This window comes from Myodes glareolus, chromosome 5 (genome assembly GCF_982192425.1).
Source record: "Myodes glareolus chromosome 5, mMyoGla1.1, whole genome shotgun sequence".
NCBI lineage: Eukaryota > Metazoa > Chordata > Mammalia > Rodentia > Cricetidae > Myodes > Myodes glareolus.
In genome coordinates, this window is record NC_142030.1 from 50,140,273 (window position 1) to 50,153,112 (window position 12,840).

A 12,840-nucleotide genomic window follows, 5' to 3' on the forward strand; every position below is an offset into this window, starting at 1 on the left:
TGTCTGTAACCTTCTGGAGTGTTCGCCTATGCCAGTATCACCCTTATCATAGGCCGTTGGCGTTGGTCCTGCCCTTCTTTGCTCTACCACTGAGCTTTATCCCCAGGTCTAAGGTCACTGGTGCTAGAATGAGTTCTTCATTCAAGGGGAACTAACCACAACTCCCAGCCTCCCCTGGTCATGACTAATTGACTCACAAATGACAGCTGATTCAAACCAAGCCAAGGATTCTCTCTTCAGGACTATGGATAGCAGGCCACAAGTTGGTAATGTTGGTAGAAAGATGTCTAAGAAGTAACACTAAAAGAACACACAGGAAAAGACAGAGAATCCATTATGATGCCAAGGAATAGTCTCAATCTTTACATGTGTGATTCTAGGAACCTTTGAGTTTTAATTGTGTGACTACTTTTCCTAAACTTAGTTGGATTTGCCAATCATTAAATAAAATATGAAAACATTGCCTACGAGCTAGCTCTTGACAAACTTAAATGATGCGTCTCTGCTTATCTTTCTTGGCCTGCCCTGGTTTTTGATTTTGATCTATTGCTGATATCACAGAAAATTTTAGTGAGGGTGTGTAGTTCAACCCATATGGCTGAAGGTCAGTTCCTGTGTATGTTATAACCAGAAGTTGCTGGTTGCCAATCCATCTATCATGTTCACTCCACTCTTCCCTCCCCTTGATGGCTTTACAAGATCGGTTGAATACTTCTAATGGCAACTTAGAGGTAACAACTAGAGAAAGCTTATGTGAAGAACAGGGTGAATGCCAGGATCAAGACATATAAGGATCATGGGTGGAGAATGGCTAGACCTCAGGCAAGAGCTATAGCCAGTGTCCACGAAGGAACGGGATCCCCTGTCTGCTGTCTCTGGGTCACACAGGTTATCCATTCTTTCTCGGTAAGCCAGCTCTTCTCTCTTCTCAGACGGGCAGTCTGGCTATCCCACAGCTTCTAAACATACAAAAAGCTTCTAAACATATATCAGCCACTCACCAACCTCTTCAGGTCCTTTTCCTTCCTTCTTGTCTCCCCAATCCTCCAGACTCACAGTTCTCAGAATCAGGCCTAGGATTCGCCCAAATTTGTTCAAAGTTAACCCTAGCACAGTCAAGCAACCACTGTGGAATACAAGCAAGGCCTCACTGGACATGTGGGTGCTGGTAATGTACTCTTAGGACGAGGCAGTACCTAATCCTAATAGTGTAGGATCAGTATGACGTGGGATTATCCCAGATATACCTAATACCCTTACTGCCCTTTGGTAGTGTTTACTAACTCCAGACTCTCTGTTTCATGTGATAATCCTTTGAACCCTCTCAGAACCTCATGGACAAGAATGTTTTTTGTCAGTACAGAGGCTGAAGCAGAAGCATGGGGAGATATGGCCAGGGTTACTCTGATTAAAAACTGTATCCTTGACTAATTTGCTTTCTAACCTTAGTGAATTACTTTCCAAATACAGCTCTTCATTTCCCTCCTAACCCAAGTCTGAGGGTGCAACAGTCCTCCCCTTCAGGCTTTCTCCTCTGTGTGCTGATGAGCCCTTCAATGTTCCAGACCCTGGCCCTAAGATTTCCTATTGGTTGTCACTTAGATCTGTTACAGTCTTGGCAGTGCAGTGATTTTCCCCAGAACAGGTAAATCAAAAGGTTTAGTGGTTGTGTGAGTTCTCTCAGCAAACAGAAAGAAGAATCCTGTCTGCAGGGAAGCAGGAGGAGCCTCCAGGACAGCAAGACCTGCCACTCTACTCCATACTCTCCTCCTGATAGCCACCAACCCCTGCAAACAGCTGTCGGTCTGCATTGACATTTCTGTATCCCCTTCAATTTAAATGCACAAGGGAAGTGGCAGCCATAGGTAGAACTGTCTCCTGGGATTCAGGATGCTGTCTGCTGGAATATTTGGGTTCTGACAAAGGGACTGTACAGTCCCTGCTGTTTCTGTTGCAAACATCCTCACCACCAGATGTACCAACAGTTAGCATGTGTTTGTCATCTCTGCTTCAGACAGAGGAAGGCAAGATTGAGTCTGAGGATGACCATAAGCCTAAATGGCAAACTAGCCATTCAGTCACACCAGCATCCAGGATTTAGCCTAGGATGAAGCTGCACCAGAACACAAGTCAGGTGTAGCTTCACCAAGCAGCATTCATACTCCCTCAAAGACTGAAGTCAGAGATCCGAATACATTTTTTGTCTCGTAAAAAAACTTCTTAGTCCCTGTTCAAACATTTTCCCAAAGCCTCTCACGCCGTTATTAACAGGTCCCCAAATCTCACCTAGAAATTAAGTCGAAATTACTTAACTTGCACGATCAGAAGTTGACTTTGGGGCTTAAGCAAGCAGCCTGTGGCTATAGCTCAGCTGTGGTACTGTTGACAGTACATTTCTGTCCTGCCCAATCCTGCAGCTGTTCAGCCCCAAGGAAACACACAGAGGTCTAAGTTAATTATAAACTGGTTTGCCTATTAGCTCAGACTTCTTATTTACTCTTACATCTTAAATTAGCCCATAATTCTTGTCTGTGTTAGCCACATGGTTTGGTACCATTTATCAGCGAGGCTTCCTCTGTGTCTGGGTAATGAGTGCAGACTCAACCTTTTCTCTTCCCAGAATTTTACTGTTCTGGTTGCCATGCCCATACTTCCTGCCTGGCTACTAGCCAGTCAGCATTTTTATTAAACCAAAACAACAGACAAATCTTTACAGGGTACAAGACCATTGTCCTACAACATAGTACTTGCCAGTTCTTCTGGCCATATTTTGGGATAAGACTAGTTATGTAATGCAAATAGTAGAGTTTTGTGGTATCAGCCACCAATGATAATAAAAAACAAAACACCAGTGGTTTCTCAAGCCATCATTTAAATACGGAAATACAGGGATGGAGATACTGCTCAATTGGTAGCATGCCTGCCTAGCATGAATAAAACCCCGACTTTGGTCCCCAGTTCTTCATAAATAGGATGAAGTGGTATATGCCTGCAATCCCAGCATTCTGGAGCTGAAGATGGAATAATCAAAAGTTCAAAGTCATCCTCAACTACTTAGCCAGTTTAATTTGATGGAACTAGTTTTTGCACCTCTACTTGGTGCAGGGCAAAGTAAAATTTCTGTCTTATACGTGGGCCATGTTATAAGTATCAATAAGTAATAAAATCCAAATATTTTCCTGATAGAAAAGTTTGGTCTACATATTGCTTCCCCACAAAGGGAAGCTCCCATCAGAGCAATACAAGAAAGTCTCAGCTTCCACACTAATGTTGCACTTGGCACTTGGCTTGGGTCATGTGGCAACACAAGTGTGTAAGAGCACACAATAGTGCAGTCACGTGATTGCCTGAACAGACGCCTATGTTCAGATCCTGTTGTCATGTGTATCAGGCTGTGAAAACTCCAGAAATATATGTGTTCTTGGAAAATGCAAAACGTTCGTCATTTTTCTGGCGGAAGGAATACAAGAAGGGAAGGGAAGCCATCTGCTTACAGCATTTGAGAAGATGAGAACAAACCTGGATGGGAACTGACCCTGGGAACTGTGCCTGACCCCCTCACTTCCCATGGACAACCACAGCACCTGAAACAGGAGGGGAACCCAGAAAGTATTGGTGTGGGGGGTTGGATGAAAAAGCTGCAAGACTGTTGGTGAGCGCCTGTATCAGTGTGTGTCATCTTCCTCCTGGTCATCTAAGGGTGTCATTTATGCCATTTGAGCCTTTGGGCCACTCCTTCCGTGAGAGTAGCCTTGTCAACTTCCACAGGCAACCCATTCATTCTTTCTGGAGAAATATTCAAAACCTAGAAGGAAAAGTAAATGGCTAGCGGGTCTTAGAGTGTTTACAGGTGCCAATTTTAGATATGTTCCAACCTTCCATTAGTGTGGCTTCTCACGGTTAACCCTAGTGGCTTTCCCCCATTGAACACTACTGTCAGACCAAAACAAAAGTGATTGGCCAAGAGGATTCTCCTGGAGGATGCCATCCCACCCCCACAGTATGTCTTTCATAAATATATAACAAAAAAAACCCTTTGTCATTTTTGTGCCTAGAAAAGGCACAATGGAGATGGGCAGCTACACTTTTCTTGTCTGGAAACAGTTACAGCCTTGAAAAGTGTTTGCAATGAGTCTATGAGTCTGACATTGGAAACTACCCGTCAAGAACCACAGCCCAGATTAACAGAAAGCTATTTCTTCTCAAGGCTCAAGTACTCAGAGAAGCAGAAAAATGGCCTCATTTTCCATTGCAGACTTCAGTTTTCTGAAGCTCTTTTTATGATGCTATTTGAAACTGTCCAACATCTGAGAAGAGCAATCATGCTTTGGGGCTCCCAGTGTTCTCAGGCAGAGTTTGGTGGGAAGTAACTCAGGAACAGAACTGTGAGGTCTGCAAACATCGGCTGTGTTGTCGTCTAACATGTCAAGACAGAGGGATTCCAGGCAGAAAGTGAGGCTGGGAAGATGGCTCAGTAGAATTTGCTGCACAAACACAAGGATTCAAGGGCCACAGCACACATAAAGACATGTGTGGTAGAGCAAGTCTATAGTACAAGAGTTCCTAAAGCAGAATGGGAGGAAGGGGTAGGAGAACCTGCAGAAACCTCATGAACCAGCCAGACGGGCACACACAGCAGTGAATGACAGAGACACTGCTTCAGGAAAGAGTGAAAGTGAGGTCCAGCACCCAAGGTTGTCTTCAAACCTCTGCAAGTGTGCTGCACCCACATGAACACACACAGAGACATCATGCAAGCAAGCATGTGCATCATACACACACACACACACACACACACACACACACTCACATACACACACATATAAACTATATTCAGGAAATAACCAGACTAGCTAATGGATAAAACAATTATATTTTTATTTATTATAAGGGGAAAACTCACGAGACAGGAACAAGAAGTCCAAGTTCACACCTTAACTTGGATCCACCTCTTAAAGATGATTGGCTAACAAGGTTTCCCCATCACACACACACAAACCCTTAACTGAGTCCCAAGGAAGAACATGATGAAAGAGACCAGACTTGATGTATACTCTCAAAGCTGACGAGCCAAGATAAATGATTTCATAAACGCTGCCCTTCCTGTCCCCATCCATTTGGCAAAGACAGCAACTGGTAGTAAAAATGCAAGCTCCCATTTACCCAGTCCTCCTTCAAATATTCCTGTGTGTATTAACATTCGAACTTTAAATTGAAGTTAAAGGTGATAGGTCAGAATATTATACTTTAAGTTCTTGGGATGTAAACTTAGCCATTTGGCAGCCTTGGTGTGACACAGGGACTACTCACACCACAATTTCACTTGCTCTGTACTCTTCACTCTCGACAAGGAACATGTGCAGATGAGGACATGCTGTGTGGACTATATTTAGTTATCTTCTTAGATCCATCCTCCACAGGAAGAAGAGAGTGCCAATTGCTCTGTTGCCAGATAACTCAGCATCGAGCCAAACTCTTCTTCCTTGACCAGACCCTCCTCCGTGAAGCCCCACTGATTCTCTCTGGAAGCGTTCACATCTCTTGTGTGTCTAATCGAATGTCTACTTTGATGTTTCTGTGTTCATCCCTTCCGCCCAACCCTGATAACTGCGATTTTAAAATATGTTTATATCCTCCTACCAGACTCTTCCTACTGACAGGTACAGTTCACAGGCTTGTGTGCTTTTCTAAGTCAGAATGGCCCAGATCTCCAGTTTCCATGTCGTCAAGGCTCTGCACCAAGTTTGCCCCAGTTTTCAGGATCCCTGTTGTCCCCCGATGGAGTTTAAGAATGGGGACGTGTAAGCGCCGTGTGGAAGGTTTAGAGCTATTGGGCTTTGGGGAGCCTCTCACATTGACTCACCGCTAACTCCTGTCAATACCAGGACTGCATCATTGCCACCCTGCCGCTCTCACATCCACCCACAGTGTGTTGAGAAAGTACCACCCAGTGCGAGTACAACCCTTAGGCAGGAAGTGTTGTTAGTCAGAGCATCCCGAAGGAACCAAACTCTGAGGTCGCTGAGTAAATTTGAGACCCTTGTACTCATTTGCCATGGAAAAACACAACCCCGTACTTTTCCAAACTTTAACCATAATCACCCCATCTCCCTTCACAGCTGAGCGGTAGATGCATGAGTATTTCATATAGACTTCTTGACAAGCTACTGACCCATTGATGTGATGATGTGGTGTCTAGATCTTCAGCAATGTCCTGGGGACATTGAGTGAAACCACACTCAGCATGGAGGCAATTTTGATGTGTTGGTTAATTTCCTTGTTTCTAGACCAAATATTTGACCAGAAGCAAGTAAAGGAAGGGATTCTTTTGGATCTTAATTTGAGAATGGGGTCCATTGGTAGGGAAAACGCAGCCGCAGAAGTGTGAGGTGACTGGTTTCATCACCTCCATTCAGGAACCACAGAGCTATGAACGTTGATAGCCACTTCCTTCTATTTAGTCAACCCCAGATACTCACTCACGGAATGGGTGGGTCTTTAATTCACTTAAATCAGAAACACCCCCACAGCTGTGCCCCGAGATTCATTTCCATAAGGATTCTAAATCCCATTGTATTAGCAATCAAGATTAACCATCATACTAGCCACTCTTAAAACCAAGGTTTTGAGGAAAAACTTGCCTGGGATTGCATCATCTGAGCTGTGGTTTCCATCTTGCTGGGAGCTCAGTGTATCCTGGGATATTTCCAAGCCCATCAGTTTTTTAAGTTGGTTTAAATTAGATTTGTCGTAACTCATAAAATCTGTTTGGCTTTCCCCTTACCCCATCAGTAGGCTATAGAGTGGGGTTTACAGGGCGATTTCATATTCCAGCTTGGAAATGGCGCTGTGTTAAGGTCGCCAGTCCAGGGAATATTCAAGGCACTCAGGCAACTTAAAAGTCCAAGCGGAGAAGCAAGTAGTTTGGTCAGATCCCTTGCTTTTTCCAGTTGACGTCATGAGCCAGGATGGCAGCGATCAGTTCTGATGCTCAGCTCCCCTGCTACTTTCCTGAAGAATTTTAATTCTGCTTTTCTTCACTTTATTAATTTTTCAATTTTTCTTGAAAATAGTAAATATTCTTCTTAGAAATGAGCACAGGCTACAGTTAAAACATTTCAAATGAGCTGATTTTTTAAATTATTCCTGTGACAAAATCTCTACAGGCATCCAGAAATAGGGTGGGCTTCTGTCTCCAAGAGTACAAACAAGTTGACCGCATTTTGACAAAGAAGAAAAAAATTGTTTGGACTGGGATTGCATTTGAAAAACTATCGGCAATCTTTCTTTGCACAAATCGAATTTTCTGGAGAACACCAGGGTAAAAATTAGAGCAATAGTCAAATGTTTTCCTCTTTCTTACTGTATTCCTACCTGTAGGAGATTCTAGCAGTGTCTCCACATCCAGCTTGAATGTTTCCTAACACACTTCCATAACATCGGGACAAACCCATTCATGGTTGACATGATCATAGGTGGGACTCTGGCGTGTGAACTTTCTGTGTAATTTGGGTCTGATTGTTTATTTTTTTCTTTTTCTTTTTCTTTTTCTTTCTTTTCTTTTTTTTTTTTTTTTTTTGCTAGGAACGCAAATTTCCTAAGTTCGTATCCAAAGAAATGGAGAACATGTACATTGAGGAGCTCAAATCCTCGGTCAACCTGCTCATGGCCAACTTGGAGAGCATGCCGGTGTCCAAGGGTGGGGAGTTCAAGCTGCAGAAACTCAAACGGAGCCACAATGCTTCCATCATCGACATGGGCGAGGAGAGTGAGAACCAGCTGTCCAAGTCCGATGTCCTGCTCTCCTTCTCCCTGGAGGTAAAAAGCCTCGAATCCCTGAAAGTGAGCTGGTGTGGCAAGCCAGCCAAAAAGACCTGGGATAGGGATGTGGCGCAACATCACAGCCATCTTGTTTTTCCACATTGGTCCTAGAACATTATTAAAATAACAGCTTGCTGGGGTAGGTCGCCTCGTCAACAGGTACACTACATCCCCCTTGCCAAGACCCACATTTCTCCTAAGGAAGTGAAATCTGAAGAGCCACCTGCCAACTGTGATTACTGAATTGTTTTCCCCTGTCTGAAAGCAGTACTCAAGAATTCTGGCCAGATTTTTGGCAATTTAGAAAGCTTGTGTTTTTAGAAGCCAACGTTGAGAGTGATGAAGTAGCGCTGGAATGAGTTACCAATTTCCTTTTCCCGTCATCTTTCCTGGTGGCTGTATGGCAGAGTCCCTTGTGAGTGTTATGTTTGTTTTGTTTTAGCTTAGTTTATTTCAGCCTCCAAAGCAAGAATCTGTCCAGGCTAGTCCAAAAGGATACTCTGCTCTGCATGTCAGTGAATTCCTCTATCACATTCTTTTCACACATTGGCTCTTATATTTTCCTGTGGAGTGGTTTTGATCCACCAGCATCCAAATCCACTGGGAAATTGACTCAGTACTCAGACTGCTGAGTGTCTGTAGGGGATAGGAGCTAAATGGCACGGCTGCTTTTAGAAATTAAGTTAATATTTTCTTAAAAAGTTCAATATACAACCCCAGTGTTTTCTACTAATTCTGTGCTCAGATACCCACCCCACAGAACTGAAAACACATGTCCCCACAAATATGTTTGGAAGCATCATCATCACAGCCAAAAATAGTAACACCCTTAATCCCACTCAATGAATGAATGAATAGGAAGAAAAACACAACACCTGTGTACAGCAGAATACTATACACCAAGCAAAAAGAACTCTTATTGAAACACACATTGATATGGATGAACCTCGTCAATATTACACTTAGTGCAAGAAGTCAGATGCAACACGTGACATGAAGTATGACCCCCAAATGCTACAAGATTAGAGAGGTTAGCAGTCTGTTGCGTAAGGTGGAAGGTTGAAATGGGCATACATATGGTGTATGACTGGTATGTGCGGCCCTAAAGCCAATTTAAGATGGCTGCCCCACAACTTGGTAAGCTTATTAAACAGTCACAGAGCTGTAGTCCACCCAGAGTGGTATAGTTATATGGCTGTGAGGAAATCAGACAGTCTGGGATGTACTTTAACAAGCTGTGTTAGCACAGCAGGGTGTTTGCTTCGCAATACTGAGAACTGAATGCAGGCTTTGCCTGTATTCAACAAGCCTTCTGCCACAGGGCTATTGTATTTCTCATCTTTGCCTTTTATTCTGAAGTTCCCCCTAAGTTGCTCAGGTTGGCTTTGGATCTGCTGTGTATCCTTGGCAGGCTTTGAACTTGCCACTTTAGTGCAGCAATCCTGAATACCTGGGATTATGGGCCTGTCCAAATAGATTTGAATATAGATATTCTTTTATATACTCTAAAGTGAGAGAACCCCATATAATTTATCAAAGGTCAATAGCAATCAAAAATTTGTGTACACACATGCATAAATATGTATGTATATATAACTGACACATAAAATTATACACGTGCAATATTTTGATACATTTTTGTAATGTTCAAGTGAAGATAAGCAACTTTGTCCCCCCAAATATTTATTATTGCTTCATGGTAAAATGTTCCAAATCCTTTCTTGTACTACAGAGAGAAGAAAGGAGGGAGAGATGGAGGGCCAGAGGGAGAGAGGGAGAACATTTGTACATCCCATAACAATTGCATGGTGCTTCTAGGTTTAGGGAAGTCAAGAGAACAGATCAACTTTCTGTAGCTTTAATTAGAGTATGGAAAGGCTAGGCGTATCTTATACATTGTCGTTAAAGACGCTGCGTGTTCGCTGTGGGTAAATTGTTTTTCTGCTCAGCTTGGATAGAGAGCCCGTTCTCACACTGCAGGGTTTCCACTCGTGTTCCACTGTCAGCAGAGGTGGATTTTAATTAAATATAGAACCCTTCGTGTGAGAAAAAACATCAGTGTAATCTCACAGAAACATTTTCTTTTAATTTTTTTTTAAGTACTGCCAACCGCGGTACTGAATGCTGTTGCTTAGGTGTCTTTGAATTTGATTATTGCCAATTAAAGGTGGCAATTTATTCCCAACTCCCTCTTGTATTCCAACAAATAGAAGGAAAAAGTATTTTATTGACTTTTATGAAGGTTTTAATTATGTAGTTTTCTAATTCATTATTAATTCTCAATATTAAGTAGCTGTCTGTCTAGGATATAGGTGTAGGCAAGACCTCAGCCAGTCTTTGCGGACAGGATTCAAATGGCTTTGCCTTGTAAATACAAGCACAGATTGCAAAGCCCTTGGGTACCCACATACTTTTTAATTGGAAAACTAAATGGCACAGTATAGTAAAACCACCAGCCAGAACTTTTGCATGTCTATCCGTGAGCACATTTGGGGAGCACAGAGAGTGGAGGCCACAAGAACAGGTGGAGACAGGACTGTCGTTGTGGCAGAGGAGGCTGCAATTAAAATTTGAGGGTTGGTACAAGGCGTGTTTCAAGTAATCAGAGAACTGAGTGGCTGGAAGAGACAGGGAGACACAAGCTCAATTTGCTGCAGGAAGAGAAGAGGCCCAGCATGCAGTGCTGTGAGTGTGGGTGAGGCTGTGCTCCAGCAGAAGCAACAGGTGTTTGCCGAAGGCTGCTGGGTGAGCCCTGTCTCACCAAGAGCTCTGAGGTGTTCGCAAATGTGCGAACAAAGCCTATTACTTGCAAATGACGGGAATAACGTGGGCCCAGAATCGGACAGAATGTGAGATCTTTCAGATTCTAAATTGTTTTCTTTCCGCATGGATGCTGCTGCCTTCCATGTATGTGGTTCTTCCCCAGAATATAAACTTGGGATAACAGCTACACATCACATCCCTACCTCCCAGGTGAGATCACTGAGGTGGGTCCACGGAGAAGTGGCTCCATGGGAGAAGTGCTTGCCACACAAGCGTGAGAATCTATAGAATCCACCTAAGTCCCGAAGCTGTAGTGAGCGTCTGTACCCATCACTCCTATAACAGACGGGAGACTCCTCAGAGCTGGCAGGCCAGCCAACAGGGAGTACACCTCAGTGAACAAAGGACCCTGTCTCAAACAAGGTGGAAGGCAAGGCCAGACACCTGAGGATATCCTCTGACTTTCACACATTTATCTACACACACTCTTGAGGAAAAGAAAGAAGGAATGAATGAGAGAGAGAGAGAGAGAGAGAGAGAGAGAGAGAGAGAGAGAGGGAAGGAAGGAAGGAAGGAAGGAAGGAAGGAAGGAAGGAAGGAAGGAAGGAAGGAAGGAAGGAAGGAAGGAAGAAAAGATAAAGAAGAAGAGAAAAAAGCTAAGCCTCCACACATTTAAAAAGGCAGAACTGGAAGGGACTTAAGTGTGAGATCATTTCCCAACATCCCAGAAGTTCCCCGGGGCTCTCAAAGTAAAGTGTGGCCCCTGCCCAGCAGCAGCACCAGGGTAAAACCATCTGAGGGAAAGATGTCTGGGTTAAAGTCAGCCCTCTGAGCAGACTCAGAATGAGGAACCAGTGACCTCTGCTTTACAAGCTCAATCAATCAGTGATCCGATTCATCCTGCTTGGATCTGTTATCCCACGGCAAAATTAAAACTTACACATCCCAAAGGTGCTTCCTTGAACCAAAACGCCCCAAAAGCATGTGTCTTTTTTCTATACCCATTTCTCTCTCCTTTTTAACGCCATTACCCCTTTTGAAGAGAGAGTGATTTTTCCCCAGACTACTCCTTGTAGGTCACTAAGGTGGGTGCTATTGTTCTGATTGTGAAGTTGGTGTCCCCTTCCCTCTTTCCCTTGCCTCGATGGCAGAGTCTACCATCCCATTGCTATCAGAATAGCAGGTGACTAAATGGAATGGGGATAAGAAATCACTGACGTTTAAGTGAGTTTAGGATAGATCAGAGACTATAAAGCTGCAGGTTTATTGGGGTTCTGGTTCAACTGCCTTGGCATACAACAATCATAAATAACTCTGAAAATAGTACACATAGAGTTGGCACATTTTATTCCTCTCTATTCAGATCGTTAGCATTTAAAAATCAAATTTCCAATCGTAATGTTTTACGATCAGAGTTCTCTTTTCTAGCAGGACAAAGCAGCGTGTCTGGTCATTGAACTGGGGACAGACAAGTGGCAGTAATCCCAGGGGACAGAGCCTGTGCTCTCCAGGTTCTCATAGTCTCTACCACTTTCTGCCCACGCTGTGGTGCAAAAACTGGGTGACCCTGGCTGATCCCTAGTTCTTCACGATTGCTTATCTTGCTATCAAGAGAAAGGTTAATGCGCAAACTGTGTTTCTATCAAATGCTGACCTAAAAGGCTTGAATTTGTTTGTTTGTTTTTCAAGACAAAATTTCTCTGTAGCTTTGGAGCCTGTCCTGGAACTAGCTCTTGTAGACCAGGCTGGCCTCAAACTCACAGAGATCCTGCTTGCCTCTGCCTCCCGAGTGCTGGGATTAAAGGTGTGTGGTACCACCAGCTAGAATATTTTTAAAGAAAATGTGGGACCAAGCCTTCTTTTTCTATTTGTTTAACATGAAGAGCAGTTCAGTTCACCTTACCTGTCTGACCTTAAGAGCATCTGAATTAGCAAATTTTGCTGAGACTGCCAGGCAGGGTAAACACTGAGCCAGACCTATAATCCTCACTGCCACGGCAGAGGAGCGGAATTCTAAGTTCAAGACCTGGGCTACACAGCAAGTATAAGGCTAGCCTAAGACCTGTTATGAAAGAGAAAAGAAATAAAGAAAAAGGGAGGAGAGAGACAGGAGAAAGGGAGAAGGTTCAGAACAGACACAGAGATAAGAACAGACACAGACAGATAAAAAAAGGAAAAGGAGCAGAAGAAAGAAGGGAGGAGAGGAGGGAGGGAGGGAAGGAGGGAGGGAGGGAAGGAGGGAGGAAGGGAGGGAGG

The 12,840-nt window shown here is 43.6% G+C and overlaps 1 protein-coding gene across 13 annotated transcripts in view; it reads left to right on the forward strand.

Moving 5' to 3' along the window:
- Cadps (calcium dependent secretion activator) overlaps nt 1-12,840 on the forward strand; it is a 433,680-nt gene that overhangs the window by 194,322 nt on the left and 226,518 nt on the right. For all 13 annotated transcript variants that reach the window (XM_085687935.2, XM_085687936.2, XM_085687937.2 and 10 more), the window contains exon 5: nt 7,585-7,818. In XM_085687935.2, coding sequence (XP_085544061.1) covers nt 7,585-7,818 — 234 coding nt within the window. The remainder of the gene's footprint in view (nt 1-7,584; nt 7,819-12,840) is intronic.